The sequence below is a fragment of the Protopterus annectens genome, chromosome 12.part0 (assembly GCF_019279795.1).
Source record: "Protopterus annectens isolate FY-2018-M chromosome 12.part0, PAN1.0, whole genome shotgun sequence".
Lineage (NCBI taxonomy): Eukaryota > Metazoa > Chordata > Ceratodontiformes > Protopteridae > Protopterus > Protopterus annectens.
Window position 1 is genome coordinate 283,829,697 of NC_056746.1, and position 12,443 is coordinate 283,842,139.

The 12,443-nt window shown below is 41.6% G+C and overlaps 1 protein-coding gene across 1 annotated transcript in view; it reads left to right on the forward strand.

The window, feature by feature from the left end:
- Positions 1 to 12,443, forward strand: part of TRAP1 (TNF receptor associated protein 1) — a 950,501-nt gene that overhangs the window by 308,661 nt on the left and 629,397 nt on the right. Inside the window, exon 8 of the mRNA XM_044089342.1 lies at positions 2,494 to 2,567. Coding sequence (XP_043945277.1) covers positions 2,494 to 2,567 — 74 coding nt within the window. The remainder of the gene's footprint in view (positions 1 to 2,493; positions 2,568 to 12,443) is intronic.

The window sequence follows — 12,443 nt, forward strand, 5'->3', positions numbered from 1 at the left end:
GAGTGATGGGCTGCTGAGTCCACATGAGGAGAGTTGTAATAGCTTTTGGTGTGATAAGGAAATCAGGACCCTTGGGAGAGAATGTCAAGAAATCGGGAGGAGACCAAGTTGTCTTTCTTTGGTGACAGTGTTGCTGACGCTTAATAATGTTATGGTGAGGGCAAAAGCTGTTCTGAATTGGGGAGAGGAGGTAATTGTCCGAGAGATGCTTAAGAATTTGAGCACGTGGGACTCTAATCTGAAATATCTATATCATACCTATGTCCATAACCTAAAAGTTGATACATTTATCAGTAACAAAGGTAGCACTACTTACAACTGACTGCAATGATTGACTTGCGTTCAGGTGCTAAAATAATGTAATGCAGGCTTTTATAAAACCTTCTCCAGGAATCACCATTCCGACTACCTGCTATGATACTGAAGATACTTGAAGAGTACAGGTTACCAGAATGTTGCTAAACAGTTGTCTACTTGCTAGCTCTATCTAGAGTTTCTGAAAACATCCAAAAGCAACTCTCAGTAATGAAATGCAAAACAAGCATCAGAGACTGCATATTGGTAGGTCCAATCTGAACCATGAAAAATGGGATATCAAGAGCAGATGAGTCATGGATGGAAGAGATAGTTAGACAGACTTATGTATACACTGCCAGACATGTTGGCCTGGAGTGCAAGTTATGCATTACTGAGAAAGAGGAAACCGATCAAAGTTTGTCTTGTTGCAAGACCATTGCAAATAATGGCAAATGTGTGCAGTGGCCAGGAGAGCTGGTCGTTGGTGGGACAGTGCTGTGTGTGGTGTGTAATCTGTGAGAAAAGCAGGTAGCATTGCATGTGCCCATTTGTAAGGGGTAATTAACTCAAGGGTTCACAGAGATGTGGATAGTGTAGAGATAGGAGATGTGGACGTGGCCTGTTGAATGAAGGATGATGACCAGATACAGTTTTTACTGAGAGATTCTTTTGTTGCCCAGTTAATTCCTGGGAGGACTAACTGGCGATATCCTGTTAGGATATAGGTAAGAGTATCTTATGCATAATATTCTCCTGGGCACAGTGTGATGGAGTTCTGTCCTTGTTGCTTTGCAATATTCTTGGTCAGCGATCTTGTGCACATGCTGGGCTGAGGTGATGTCCTTGTTGGTTTGCTTAGGCAAAAGTGATGCAGCAATATAGAGGCACTTTTGCTGCCACGTAATCCGGGGTGTTAAGCAACACTCACCTTTGCTATATATGGATGAATCATACCTCTCAGCTGTACAGATTTTTCAGAATGTCAGATTTTTGCCTCATATTTTTGGTCCGTTTTTCATAAAATTGTGATTTTTCTGGCAGATTAGTGGCAAATCATTAAATACTGAAGTTAGAAAATAATGACAGACATTTCAGTTTCAGACTTAATACCCTTCAGAAAATCCATGCTAATGCAAAACTTAAGTTTGTAAGAGCAATATTTAAAAATTGTCGGTATTTTTGGGTCGTTGCCCCACTTTATTTATGGCTTTGCCCAGATTTCTTGCTCTAAGAGTTTGAGAGGTATGGGATGAATGTATGCTGGGTGAGATCTCAACTCATTAAAGATTGCTGTTTTTCATTAGGGCTCATTGTCAATACAATATCTAGTAGTGTGTCAGAAGTGATTCTAAGTTTTTTTTTTTTTTTTTTTTTTTTTTTAACTTTTCATTTTCTATGCAGTTGTGCAACTGTAGATTTAGTAGATATGATTAAGGAGGTTGTTGAGGGTGCAAGGGAAACTGGCCCTGAAAAAAATGCATTCATTTTTGTTTTGTTTGTTCATTGTAAGCTTTAACTGCTTGTTTTTTTTTTTTTTCCTTCTGGTTGATGCTTCGTCCACCTTTTATTCAAGAAGTAGTGGAACCACAGCAGTCTCTACCCACTTTGAACCTTGAAAGGAGAGATTTCTAGACCTATTGTGTATTATGCAAGGAAACAGTAGGAGTGCAGCACTGAATTCTTTAATTCTTGCTAGCTTTGTAACTCCTAGTTTTCCAATCTGTTAAGAGCACTTTAAATAAGCAAGTTGCAGTACAGGATTCATAAACCGGCACTGTCTCTACGTATGGTAAATTTTACCATTGCAAGATGAAGTCAATGAGAGTTGAACTTTACCTGTCCCTGCTTTCTTTCTTTCCTTCTCAGTCAGACAGGACCTGCGAGTTGGTTTGTTTTTGTCTCTGTTTCTTGGGCAGGCTGATTTATGTTTCTTAGGCAGGCTTATTTATTTTTGACAGACTGACTCTCCACTTTGAAGTAAGGTTTGCTTTTATGATTAGTTTTTTGAGGGTTGTTGTAAAACTTATAGCTATTGTCCATTATTAACCTCCGTCCACATTTTTAAAAATAAGTAGCCTGTTTTTGATTATTTAAAAAAACAATGAAGCTGGTAAATGTTACTAATCTTTAATGATTACTGCCTATGTTTGTGCTTGCTGTAGAAACTTAGTGTATCTTTTTTTTTTCCTTTTGCAGATGTTGTGACCAAATACAGTAACTTTGTCAGTTTTCCTATCTTCCTGAATGGAAGGCGACTCAACACTTTGCAGGTATGAATAAACTCTCATAGTAAGAATAGGGCGGCCAAGGTGGTGCAGCAGTTAGCATTGCCGCCTCACAGCAAGAGGTTCTCCGGTTCGATGCTTGGCTGAGGTGCCTTCTGTGCGGAGTCTGCATGTCCTCCCTTTGGTTGCGTGGGTTTCCTCCGGGTGCTCCGGTTTCCTCCCACATCCCAAAGGCATGCGGTAGATGGATTGGATACTCTAAATTGGCCCTAGGTGTGAGTGTGTACGTGTGTGTGCCTTCTGTGGAAGGTTGGGCACCAGGCTGGCAACTCGACACTGTAAAAAAAACTCCACTGCCAGTCATGAGCGGACAGGTGATCCGCTGTGGTGACCCTTAACTGGGAAAAGCCAAAAGAAGAAGAAGTAAGAAGAGGTTTCTCATTGACTAAAAAGCAGTAACACAACAGCAGAGAAACTTTCATAGGCGACCATTGCCTTGAAGTTTTACGTTATTAGTAATTTACTTTCTTTTTGTTAACACCTTTATTGAATTATCACTTATGACATAGGCGTATTTACATTTATATAAACGCAATCATACTATATTAACAAATATTATACTTCCCATATATTGCTCTACATCATATAACCTAAGCAATATTACATATATTATTCAATTCCTGCCTTTTTTTAAATAAGAAACATATTTACTAAACCTTCACTGATTACATAGGCAATCATCCATTTATATAAATGAAATCTAACCACGCCGACACAATTCTAAGTGCAAACATTTTGCATAACAAACCATGCTGGCAGACTCCCAGTTCCAAACATTATACATCATTTACAATCTACCCACTCATTTTCAGTCAGACATTATATAACTCATTTAAGACCTGCCTTCTTTTAAACTTTATTCCTCCCCTGAATGCATTGTTCCCACAATTGCCATGTCTTTCCTGTGTACTTTGCTCCTACTTTGTGTGCAGCCATCTTGGAAGTCCAATAATTTACTTTCTTTAAATGTGGTTTAAAGCTTCCTATTAAACTTTTATTGTTAAATTTGTTATCATTTTACTCTCCACTACGTCACCATTTTGATCAAAACAAAGCAGCAGTTATCCATCTGTGTCAGGTGAGGTGAAATTCAGAAGGAATGAGATCCACTGCAGAAGAGAGGTGTAGCACCATTGCAGACTAGAATGTATGCAGTGCATTGTGCAACTTTGAGATAAACCAGCCATCATCATAGTAGCATTTTCCACGGGACTTGGAATGACATATATGGAGTTGAATTAGAAATACAGTAACACAAATTGAGTGAACAGTGCAGGAGACGACATATAGTTCGGTTTATTATAACACTGTGATGCTATGCATAAGTCAGTTTTCTGAGGAACAGTGAAGATATTTCACACTTAGAACAGTGCAGTACACATTTGTTGTGTCCATGATAAAGGTACTGACTTGACAAAACAGAAAAACATAGAAAAGTAGTTACTGTAGGATGAACCCAGACAGGTGTTGGTTATCGCTCATTTCCAGGCTGAGTTACAGAGATGCATGACCAACAAGATTTATAAGTATTGAACGAACTAGAAAAAAATTTTTTGGGTGGGGGGGCAGATTGAGTGTCTGATATTCACATGGTGCCAGTCACGTGTAGAATCAGGGTGCATGCACAGCACATCGTAAACATTTATCCAGTAGCTTGCATTTGGACAAGGACATTCTTTCCTGTCTCTTTCTCCCATAAAAATATATCCAAAACACTAAGCATTTGATGTAAAATCTGCAAACAATATTACATAAATATGCTTCAGGTAAACAGATTTGATTAAGAATAGCACATATTAAAAGTAGTGAAAGTAAAAATAAGTACCAAAAATTAAATACAGTTCCTGTGGATGCAGTCTTATTTGGGCCGGACACCAATATCCAAACCAGGATAGAACCACTGTTACTGGTTTTGTTTGGTCTATTAATGTTGTTAATTAGTTGCATGAAGGTATATAGGTTGATGTTGGAGGTGGGATTTTGGTGGGAGATGTCTAGCCAGTTGATATTGACGTCTCCTAGGATTATAATTTCATTTTCTATCAGCATATGTCATGTTAGCATCTACATAGTACTTCCACACTGTGTGTCACTGGTACTTGTGTAGAGGAGTGAATTCAGCACTGTCATGCCACATGCTTAGTGGTCATTTTAGATCCTGATGCTCCATTCGGATAATCCTTATTGATGTTTGAGTCCCACTATGTAGGGTCAGCACTTCTCTGTTGTGGGGGTTTAGAACATGTTGCGTATTGGTCCTTAATGTGGTAAGGTCCAAATTACCAAAGCAGTCCTATTAGAGTAGGAGCCTTACTTTTGAATTGTAAGGCATTGTACCTTCACATAGGCATTGGAGAGTTTCACTGACTAGAATTGTGTTGCACATAATGGTTACTACCTGCCTTGGGTCTGCCCAAACTGGATTTTGACTGGCTTTTTCATTGTAGATATGCAGTACTGCAGTGAGGCCGTGCCAGCAACACACAGTGGTACACTGCAGTGAAAAAGTATTTGTCCCCTTCCTGATTTCTTATTTCTTTGTATGTTTGTCGCAGTTAAATGTTTCAGATCATCAAACAAATTTAAATATTAGACAAAGATAACCCAAGTAAACACAAAATGCAGTTTTTAAGTGATGATTTTATTAAGGAAAAAAACTACCTAAACCCACATGGTCCTATGTGAAAAAGGGCCCTCAGATCTTCAGATAAGCTAATGCTACAGGTGACGCACACCCACAACCAACACAGTGACTTCTATTCCTACAAATTTGCCAAACTATGGAACACGCTTCCTCAGCCCATCGCACAAAACCCTAATTATTAAGAATTCAAAAAACTCTTAAAACTCCACCTATCCAATCATTGGCTGTGCTCCTGCTATTCTCCATGCTAATTGCATCCAGGCTGCATTACTACGTTCAACTCCAAATTTTTTCACATATGCTACCTTGCATACAGGATGCTACCAGTTTCTTACTACCCAACAAGATAAGGGTACATTTGAACCTATAATCTTCTCACCATCCTGTTACTTTTGTGTGTCTCAAGGCTAGCACATCGCTGTAATAAATGATCATATATTTTGTTCACTGTTATTTAAATATACTTCTGTACTATAGAAACCTCTCAGTGTTATTTGCAGGTTTACTGTGACTGCAATTGAATATGTATTGACTGTGTTCTGTAATTCTCCATGCTGCTTTTAGTCTACTTAGTTTTGTGTCTGTATTAGAACTTCCTATCTCTAATCCTGTATCTTCTGTATTGTGTCTTATATATAATTCTCTTCTTATATTGTTACTTGTGGAGCTTTTCTCCCCGGCCTCTACTGAAAACGGGCTCCTAACCCAGTCGGGCATCACCTGGTTAACAAATGGAATAAATAAAAATTGGGCAGTTTCAGCTTGCTTTAATATGTCAGCCATTTTGCAAACAGTTGTTTAAACTGACTTTTTTGTCTAAGCACCTTATAACTCTGTTTCCCAAATTTTCATTAGGATGACTTCACCCTGGATTTCTTTTCAGCTTGCACAGAATTCTGAGTGCTATTTTCCACTTTAATAAAACTTGCAGTAGCATTTATTTCTGTCTGCTGCACCAGTAAATCCCACATACCAAAGTAGCCTTGGTTTTGAAATTTTGAAGCTCAGGCCAGGCAGGTAATTCAGAACATTGTATTTACTCTAGCTGGTTTTCTTGTAGCTGTCAGACAGTTGAGGAACATGACCTCTCTGTGATCCTTGACCAGAGCTAGCATTTCAGATACCCCCTCCCCAGCTCAGAACGCAGGGACAGAACATCTGCATAATGACACAGTAGGGAAAGAATAAGAGGATATCAATATTACCTTGTCGTGATCCAGCCTGGTGGGTGACTCTGCACAAATTGCTGCAAAGCCAAGAACTTACCTAGTAGTCAGCGAGGTTCTGTCCCATTGTTGGCTTGCTGGTCAGGTATGTGTTAGAAGCTACAGTCTGTGAAATAGTAATTAAGGGTATTGATTACCCTTTTAATAGCAAAGCATTCCCTTTTCACTAAAGAGCAACTCCTTTCCATATAAGACAGCTTCCTGCTAGGAGGCATCACTGGGTGTTTCACTTCCCTGATCATGTTCATAGGTGTTTACTAGGCTAACAACCACAAGGGCCTTTTTAAGCCTAACCATACATCTCAAATCTCTGACAAGTTCTGGTACCCTTGATAAGTGTAAGCAGGGGCCTTGGAGGTGAAACTTTTACATTCAGGAGCCTGGGAGACTAAACTTTTATAGATTGCCCTTACCCATTAGAGACATAGGTGCCAAACCAGTGATGAACTTTTCTGCTCCCCATCCATTTTTCCAAGTTACACTTGAATTGGGTTAGGGAGGAACTCTGCAGGTCCTATTCATATGACAGGCAAGGTTTAAGCCATTAAAGTGGGTAATTCTGGTGCTTTTTGTTTTGTGGATATGCGGGAGGTCCATCAGAGTGGGGTCTAACAATGCCCTGTATGCCATGCATAGATCTCCGCTCAATAGCCTATAGGAGATGATGCAGGGATAGGGCTTTGAGGCGGTCTGCGTAGGACATTTTACTTACACCCTGTATTCTTTCAGTGAGGAACTTCTCTTGATGTCCATTTGTTGGATATGCCTGGTTAGGTACATACCAAAGGGAGCATTGTACTCAACAGTAGGTCTGATGAATGCAGAATACACTACAACAATTTGTTCCTTGGCCCTAGATGCCATACCCTTGTTCATAAGTTGTGCAACATAGTCTGATTTTCTCACTACTGTAGACATGTGATGGTCAAAGACTAGATTACTGTCTATGTGCATTCCTAAGTCCCTGACTACTGGGTCAACTCTAAGGGGTGTGTTGTCAATATGATAGTTACCAGGGGTGGATGACTTCCCAAAGGATACTATTATGCATTTCTTTGCTTTAGTTTTAGTCCACGTCTCTGACACGAGTTGTTTGTCTGTATCAGCCCTTCATGGAGAACATTTGTGTTGGTGTGGGTTCAGTGACCACTCCTAATTTATAGTCATCTGCATATTTAGTCAGCCAGAGACTACTGACATTGGCCTTGACTTCAGAGAAGTAAATGCCAAAAAGGAGTGGTCCAAAGACTGATCCCTGAGGGACTTTACTTGTGACTGGCGTCTTTGTGGAGTTGGACTCCTCAATTCTAACTTCCCGAGTCCCGTCTGTGAGCCAGTTGGTTGTCCACCGGTGACGCACGGGTTTGTACCTAACCTCTTGAGTTTGTCAACCATGCCTGAGTGGGGGTGGGGGTATTATGTAAAATGCCTTGGTCAGGTCAAGGTAGGCAGTGTGAAACATTTTGCCGTTATCCATTGCTTTGGTGAACTTCTCAAAGAAGTTCACCACGTTGAGTAGGCATGACCTGCCCTTGACAAAGCCAAACTGGGATGGGTCCAGTGTCTGGTGGGTTACTGTATCATTATTGATCATTTCCATGATAATTCTTTCCATGGCTTTGTATACAAGACTAGTGAGAATTATGGGTCTGTAGTTTCCAGGGTCTGTGGATGGCCCACCTTTGTGCAGAAGAATGACTGTTGCTGTTCTCCATTCATGAGGCACAAACCCTGTTTGGAAGTTACTGTTAAATAGCAATTCCAGAGGGCCTGATAGGTAATTTTTCTTGCTGTTTATAAGACATTCTGGAATATTGTCCTGGCCCATCGATGCATTGTTCTTGGCCTTTGAGAGAACATTAAGGATCTGTTCCCTAGTGACAGCAGGAGGAATTGTATTTGATGGTATTTACTGAGGGATGGTTGAGCGGGAGGGAGGAATAAAGTTGGAGATGAATTTGTTGGCCAGTAAGTTTGCTATATCTTCTAGCTCCGTATAGGTGGCTCCATTTGCAATGAGCTCTGCACACAATTGTGCATTGTCCTTTTGAGGTTACAGAGATAGCCAAAGAATGCCTGGTGGTTGTCCTTGTCTCTGAGTTGTTTGTTTAGTTTGAGAGTGATTTTATCCTTTTGGGTGCTGCACCTCCTAATTTTTGCCCTGATTTTCTTCCTTCTCTTATACACCCTATTGATTTTGTGATTTCACCAGGGTGGCTTGTTTTGTGAGTTAGTTCTGTACTTGTTCCTGGTGGGTACAGCTTCCTTTAAGTAGCTATTAACATGTGTGTATAGGGTTTCTCTGAGCAGTTCTGCATACGGAGCAGTTTTCTCAGGGTTTATGGGGGCTTGAAATTTTGCCAGGTAATCACTTAATGTCATACATGCAGACAACAGTACAGAAATACATATCGGATCGGTCGAGGCCCGGGTTAACAACGACCGCCACCAGTACTGTTGGCCAACAGGGTGCTGGCGTAAATTGGGCTGCTGTTGGCCAAAGGAGGAGAAGAGAGGGGAAGGCATGCGCGAAGGCAGGTAAAGGCTAGGACTGTGATAGTGAGGGTCAGAACTTTGAATGTTGGCAGTATGACTGGTATAGGGAGAGAGCAAGCTGATATGATGGACCGAAGGAAGGTTGGTATATTATGTGTGCAAGAGACCAGATGGAAGGGGAACAAGGCTAGGTGTAGCGGAGGCAGTTTCAAATAGTTTTATCATGGTGTGGATAGGAGGAGAAATGGCATAGGCATTGTCCTGAAGGAACAGTATGCTAAGAGTGTCGGACAGAGTGATGTTTATGAAGCTGGAAATTGATGGTGTAATGATGAATGTTAGTGCATATGCTCCACAAGTTGGGTGTGAGATGGATGAGAAAGAAACATTTTGGAGTGAGTTGGATGAAGTGGTGATGACTGTACCCAAGGGTGAGAGACTGGCGATTGGAGCAGATTTCAATGGGCATGTTGGTGAAGGGAACAGAGGGGATGAGGAAGTGATGGGTAGGTATGGTGTTAAGCAAAGGAATGCAGAAGGTCAGATGGTAGTGGATTTTGCGAAAAGGATGGACATGGCTGTGAAGAATACACATTTAACAAGAGGGAGGAGCATAGGGTGACATACAAGAGTGGAGGAAGATGCACACAGGTGGATTATATCTTATGTAGAAGGGCTAGTCTGAAGGAGACTGGAAACTGTAAAGTGGTGGCAGGGGAAAGTGTAGTTAGGCAGCATAGGATGGTGGTTTGTAGGATGACATTGGTGATCAAGAAGAGGAAGATGAGTGTGAGGGCAGCACCAAGGATCAAATGGTGGAAATTGAAAAAGGGTAATTGTGAGGTGATGTTCAGGGAAGAGTTGACACAGGCACTGGGTGGCAGTGAAGAGTTACTGAATAGCTGGGTAGCTACATCAGAGCTAGTAAGAAAGATGGCTAGAAAGGTGCTTGGTGTGACATCTGGAAAGCGGAAAGAGGACAAGGAGACCTGGTGGTGGAATGAAGAAGTACAGGAGAGTATATAGAGGAAGAGGTTGGCAAAGAAGTGGGATTGTCAAAGAGATGAAGAAAGTAGACAAGAGTATAAGGAGATGAGGTGCATGGCAAAGAGAGAGGTGGCGAAGGATAAGGTGTATGAAGAGTTGTATAAAAGGTTGGACACTAAGGAAGGAGAAAAGGACCTGTAACCGATTGGCTAGACAGAGAGACCGTGCTAGTAAAGATGTGCAGCAGGTAAGGGTGATAAAGGATAATGAGGGAAATGTACTCACAAGCGAGGAGAGTGTGTTGAGCAGATGGAAAGAGTACTTTGAGGGGTTGATGAATGAAGAGAATGAGAGGGAGAGAAGGTTGGATGATGTGCGGATAGTGAATCATGAAGTGCAGTGGATTAGCAAGGAGGAAGTAAGGATAGCTATAAAGAGGATGAAGAACGGAAAGGCTGTTGGTCCAGATGAGATGCCTGTGGAAGCATGGAGGTGTTTAGGTGAAATGGCAGTAGAGTTTTTAACTAGATTGTTTAATGAAATCTTGGAAACTGAGAGGATGCCTGAGGAATGGATTTTTAAGAATAAGGGTGATGTGCAGAGCTGTAGTAACTACAGAGGGATTAAACTGATCAGTCACAGCATGAAGTTATTAGAAAGAGTAGTAGAAGCTAGGTTAAGAAGGGAGGTGATGATTAGTGATTAGCAGTATGGTTTCATGCCTGGAAAGAGCACTACAGATGCGATGTTTGCTCTGAGAGTGTTTATGGAGACGTACAGAGAAGGTCAGAAGGAGTTGCATTGTGTCTTTGTGGATTTAGAAAAAGCATATGACAGGGTGCCTAGAGAGGAGCTGTGGTATTGTATGAGGAAGTCGTGAGTGTCAGAGGAGTATGTAACGGTGGTCCAGGATATGTACGAGGGTAGTGTGACAGCGGTTAGGTCTGCGGTGGGAGTGATGGATGCTTTAAAGGTGGAGATGAGATTACATCAAGGATCAGCTCTGAGCCCTTTCTTATTTGCAATGGAGATGGATAGGTTGACAGACGAGATCAGACAGGAGTCCCCGTGGACTGTGATGTTTGCAGATGACATTGTGATCTATAGTGAGAGTAGGGAACAGATGGAGGAGACCCTGGAGAGGTGGAGATATGCTCTAGAGAGAAGAGGAATGAAGGTCAGCAGGACTAAGACAGAATACATGTGTGTGAATGAGAGGGAGGATAGAGGAATGGTGAGGATGCAGGGAGTAGAGGTGGCGAAGGTGGATGAGTTTAAGTACTTGGGATCAACACAGTTCAGAGTAATGGTGAGTGTGGAAGAGAGGTGAAGAAGAGAAGTACATGCAGGATGGAGTGAGTGGAGAAGAGTGTCAGGAGTGATTTGTGACAGACGAGTACCAGTAAGAGTGAAAAGGAAGGTTTACAAGAGGGTAGTGAGACCAGCTATGTTATGTGGGTTGGAGACAGTGGCATTGACAAAAAGGCAGGAGTCAGAGCTTGACGTGGCAGAGTTGAAGATGTTAAGATTTGCACTGGGTGTGACGAGGATGGCCAGGATTAGGAATAAATAAATAGAGGATCAGCCCAAGTTGGAAGGTTTGGAGACAAAGCCAGAGAGGCAAGATTACATTGGTTTGGACATGTGCTGAGGAGGGATGCAGTATATTGGGAAAAAGATGCTAAGGATGAAGCTGCCAGGTAACAGGAAAAGAGCAAGGCCTAAGATAAGGTTTATGGATGTGGTGAGACAGGACATGCAGGTGGTTGATGTGACAGAGCAAGATGCAGAGGACAGGAAGAAATGGAAACAGGTGATCTGCTGTGGTGACCCCTAACGGGAGCAGCCGAAAGAAGAAGAAGATGATCACTTAATATCAGGAAGTTAGCCTTAGAGTAGTTTGTGAATATTCCAGGGTTAGCTGGGGGTCCAGGTTTTATTTTTACTTCAAAGGAGACCATTTTGTGGTCTGAGCTTACCAGGGAAGACATTGCAGTAGGTGGGTGTGTGGCACACTCCCTGAGTATGGGTAATGTTCATGCATGGGTGCATAGTTTACCATGGTAGATTACTTTGTATGCTAAAAAATTCTTGGAACGGTCTTAAAATGCTCTAAAACATGAACATGGTCTTTTCTGGATTTATCAAGTACAGAATACCGTCTACAAAGAAGGCCAACTTTTTTTGATTTTCACTCCAGTTATATGCTTGAATTTTTGCATCCATTGTTTTCTTTTGCCATTGGCTCTAAATGTAAAGCAAATAGAGGAGGAAGAAAACACAGAAGGCCTTTGGCTAACGAAGTTCGCAGATGACTGCAAACTAGGAGCCATAGTTGAGTCCCCCAAATGATGTGGACATCCTACAGAAGGGCCTCACTGAGACAGATGCCTGCTGTCAGAGCCATGGCCTCAAGCTCAATGGCAAAAAGTTCATGGTTCACGCCCCTTTGGTAAAAACTCTGTACCCATGAACTACCACATAGGCTGCAGTCTACTTAACGCCAAA